A 4,130-nucleotide genomic window follows, 5' to 3' on the forward strand; every position below is an offset into this window, starting at 1 on the left:
GGCGGGATAATCGCTGCGGGCAGCCAGATCCTGTATGGCGGGGTCTGCCTCCATGGCTTAGGAAATTCCGCCCCAGAACCAGCCGGGGTCCCCGCGCGGGCCCTGACCTGACCTTCACTGAGCGCCACGCACGTTCCCCACCAGCCTGCTGGAGGTGAGCAGCGCCCTGCAGACTCGCTCCCTCGAAGGCTGGGCTGCGGGTTGCAGGCGCAGGCTTTGCTCCAGCCCAGTGTGAGGGCGGGGCAGGAGCGGGGAAGGGCAGGAGCGGGAGGGGCCAGGGCTCTGCGCCGCCGGAGGGGTGGGGGGGGGGGGAGCGGCGTGGGGCGTGGAAAGCGCGGCTTTCCCCGTCACTGGCCGTCGTGCCGTCACCAAACGCTGCGCATGCGCCCAGGACGTCTCCAACGCCACAGGCTGCCGGGGCCCACCCGCGTAGCTAGGGGGCGCTGCTGTACCCGCGGGCGTGGCCTGGGGAGAGCGTGTGCGGGGTCTTTCCCTGCACCGGCCCGGGCCACATGGCGAGTGAAGCGGGTCCTGGCGAAGGCCCGGCTCCCCAGGCACGCTCAGAACACCTCGTTGGCCTGGCAAGCGGCCCTCTGGTAGGAGAGTCGCTGGGGCCTGCCGGCGAGCGGTCCCCACAGAGCTGCAGGGCAGGGCCGGAGGCACAGGCCCCAGCTGGAGGGAAGGAGTCGGGGGAGGCCCCGGTATGTGGGGAGGTAGCCTTCCAGGCAACCGAGATCCGGGGAAAGAAAGACGAGGCAGAGGTGGGGAAGGATGTGGTAGTGGAGAATATACTGGAGGTGGCGGTTATAGTAGTAGAGGAGGAGCGAGAGGAGAAACTAGCGGAGAGGCGGAAGCAAAACAGGCAGGCACGGCCAGAACGTGGACCCACCAGTACCCGACCCTCCTTGGAGCAGCTGTTAGCCCTTCAGTTAGATCTGGAGCCAGTGAATGCCGAAGCCAGCAGGGCCTTCTTTCGGCTGAAGCGTACCCTGTGGCAGAGGCGCAAAAAACACATGGACAACAGAAAAGCCGTCATCCAGGGTATTCCTGGTTTCTGGGTCAAAGCCGTATCCTTCCTATTGCTCACACGTGGTGGCCTCCATGGGGTTCACCTAGGGAAATGGTGGTTAGAGAGGGCACTGCCAGTTGGCGAGGGGTTACTCACAGCTGGGGTGGGTACAGTTGGGAACCAACGGGCCCAGGGATGAGACAACGGCCTTTCTTGAACCACACTCACGCAAATCCTAGGCAAAAGGTGCCTGAAACCTTTGGGCTTATGCGTAATGTGGGGAAACTTCGTGGGTGTTTACGTATGTGTGGAGATCTGTATGCAGCATTAAAAACAGCATAAAGAAACTTTCACACACAGCAGGTACGTGTAGCACACTTTTTCGTGGAAAATAACCGACCGGATGTTGTGCAAACTCCCATCCTGTCATGTACGTGCTGTGTTGTCACTGCCACTATTTCCTTGCCAAACACCACATTTTCCAAATAGTGATTTCCTTTGCACTACAGCTGCTGTCCCTTGCTTGGCACTATCTTCACTGCATGCACTGTTCCTCCAAATATATATGTCATCTCCTTGTACTGTGTGATGCCAGCAGAGCTCCAAACATAGCCATGTAGCTCATGTTAAACCAGAGGACATTTTTCAGGTCATAGCCTTATGTGAACATCCCCATGTCCTCACTGAGAGCCCAGAGAACACACATCCAGACCCAAGAAGGATCAGGGCAGAAGAGACAGGAGGGCACATAGGAGAGAGAGGGATCAAGAGCTCCTTAGAAACAAACAGTCCATATGTGAGTACAGACAGCCACAGAAAACCGAGAGGACCATAGAGCCTAAGCAACCTCTCATGAAGGATGGCGATTGAGAGAGAGCTCTACAATGGCAGATTATCTGGTAGATGTCCTGCCTTATGTTGGTTGCATGCCAGATATGCTTTGCCTGCTTTTAACCCTTTCATTCCTAGCTTTGAAGGCTCCTTGACTCAATGCAGATTCTGAACCATCCCCAGATATCAGCCATGATCACTGACCAAGATGAAGACATGCTTAACTACATGACCAATCTGGAGGTGAGGCAGGGAAGACTGAGGTGCTAGAGCTGGGTGGGGGCCAGCAAGGGGAAATAATTCATCCATGGAAACAGGCAGGGGTCTTCTAGGAAGAGATTGTACATGTCTACTCCATGTCGTCATGGCAGGTGGAGAACACCCAAGCCAAGAACCACTGCAAGATCACATTTTTCTTTAGGAGAAACCCGTATTTCCAGAATGAAGTAATCATTAAGGAGTATGACATTAACATCACTGGTAAGAGATGGCTTTCCAGGTGGATCATGGCAGATGGTAGGGGTGGGCCTTAAACCGAAAGGATCCAGTCCCTGGATGACATTTTCCTCTTTCTACAGGATATAGGGCCTCTCATTCCACTCCAGTCCAGTGGTTCCGGGATTATGGACGCCAGGCCTCCCGTCGCAGGCATCACAATGATAACCTTAACTTCTTCAACTGGTTCTCCGACCACAACTTTGCAGTGTATAACAGAATTGCTAAGGTGGGGCAACTCTGGGAATCATCAGAAGTGGCCTTTGTTGGCCTGCCCCTAGCTGCTTGGGGAATGAGGTTCTTACCCTGGCCTAACCCTACCTGTTTCCTCTATCAGATCATCAATGAGGACCTGTGGCCCAATCCCCTGCAGTACTACCCAAGGGAGGAAGGGACCAGCACAGAGAACGGAGAGGATGGGTGAGGATAATGGGCAGTGGGGACTGAAATGCAGTGGTCACTTGCTGGGAAATTCATTTCTGTGGTGGAGGAACTGAGGTTAAGAGTAAGACTTTATGCACCCCAGGTCAGGCAGGGAGTCATTGTGAGACAGGAACATTGGAGAACTGTTTCAACACAGGTTCTGAATGGGGAAGTTTAAGCCTAATAAAGGCGCATGACCAGCCCAGGCCACTCAAATGGATGGAAGGCTGAATCATTAGCTCCATTTCCCTGAAACATCATTCCATGGGTTTCATTTCCACAGTCAAACTCCTACATTAAGGTTTGGCTCACCCTAAGGCTTTATAACCACCTTCTCCAAAAATGACTACGCATCTCTATGGAATTACTCACTAGAGTCTTCCATCACTTTTCTATTCATATAATCAGTCTTTTAATTGTCATGTCTATCTCCTGACCCCTCCCACAGCAATACAGATAATATAGGCATGCAGGGATTATATGAACTCATGGGGGAGAAAGTTTAAGAAATCACAAGTGATGAAGGAATAGTCTCCAATACAGGACCTGTAGGAATTAATTTAATATTTTAATATTGCCCAGAAAAAATACAGCTTTTAATGTTTATATATATGTGTGTGTGTGTAATACTTTTTTATGTGTTCACGTTTCAGGGCTCTTGGAGCTTTTAAAATGGAAATGATAGAGCATCAAAGTTTATGTCAAATATCACAAGGCATAAAAAGCTACTTCAGAAACATGAAATGGTGGCAAGGTGCTTCTCCTGGGCAGGAGAGAAATAAAGAACTGGGTAATTAAAGAAGGGCACACTGGAATGATAATAGTTAGAAATAAACACAAACAAGTATTTCTGTCTTTGTGTGTATTTATATGATTGCTGAAGTAGATGGAATAAATAGAAATCCTTGTTTGGGTCTTCTTAATATTCTCCAGGAAATTCCTAGTCTGGAGAGAAGGGGCCGCGAAAAAGGGCTTGGCCTACAGATGTGGATCATATGTATTATGCTTTGGATTTCTAAATGAGGACACAATTATTCCTACTAGTAGAGGCACTGGGGAGGACAAGAAGTAGAGACTAGTTGCTAGAGGTTGCTGCTTTTTATTTATTAGGAAAGTTCTGGATTTACAGTGAAATCATGCATAAAATGCAGAATTCCCATATACCACCCTAATAACAGCTTGCATCAATGTGGAACACTTATTACAATTGGTGAGAGCACATTTAAATAATCATAATATTAACTATATTCCATGATTTAATTTGGTGTTTACTGCCTGTATAGTGTACTTCTGTGGATTTAAAAGTTTATTCTGTTTTCAAACATATGATCTAATATTTCCATTTTAAAAATCATTATAAACTTTAGAGAAA

The 4,130-nt window shown here is 49.6% G+C and overlaps 1 protein-coding gene across 1 annotated transcript; it reads left to right on the forward strand.

The window, feature by feature from the left end:
- The first annotated feature begins 408 nt into the window (after nt 1-408).
- LOC139438356 (testis-specific Y-encoded protein 2-like) lies at nt 409-3,605 on the forward strand. The gene is made up of 6 exons (XM_071213438.1): nt 409-1,067; nt 2,006-2,083; nt 2,212-2,320; nt 2,419-2,564; nt 2,673-2,755; nt 3,412-3,605. The coding sequence occupies exons 1-6, from the start codon at nt 513-515 to the stop codon at nt 3,554-3,556; spliced, it is 1,116 nt and encodes a 371-aa protein (XP_071069539.1). The 5' UTR covers nt 409-512; the 3' UTR covers nt 3,557-3,605.
- Nucleotides 3,606-4,130: the final 525 nt, after the last annotated feature.

The sequence above is a fragment of the Dasypus novemcinctus genome, chromosome Y (genome assembly GCF_030445035.2).
Source record: "Dasypus novemcinctus isolate mDasNov1 chromosome Y, mDasNov1.1.hap2, whole genome shotgun sequence".
NCBI classification, from domain to species: domain Eukaryota; kingdom Metazoa; phylum Chordata; class Mammalia; order Cingulata; family Dasypodidae; genus Dasypus; species Dasypus novemcinctus.

Coding starts and splice junctions, on each gene's coding strand:
- LOC139438356 (XM_071213438.1), top strand. CDS start 513: ATGGCGAGTGAAGCGGGTCCTGGCGAAGGCCCGGCTCCCCAGGCACGC. Junction 1,068..2,005: donor CTGGTTTCTGGGTCAAAGCC/GTATCCTTCCTA, acceptor GACTCAATGCAG/ATTCTGAACCATCCCCAGAT. Junction 2,756..3,411: donor ACAGAGAACGGAGAGGATGG/GTGAGGATAATG, acceptor TTCACGTTTCAG/GGCTCTTGGAGCTTTTAAAA.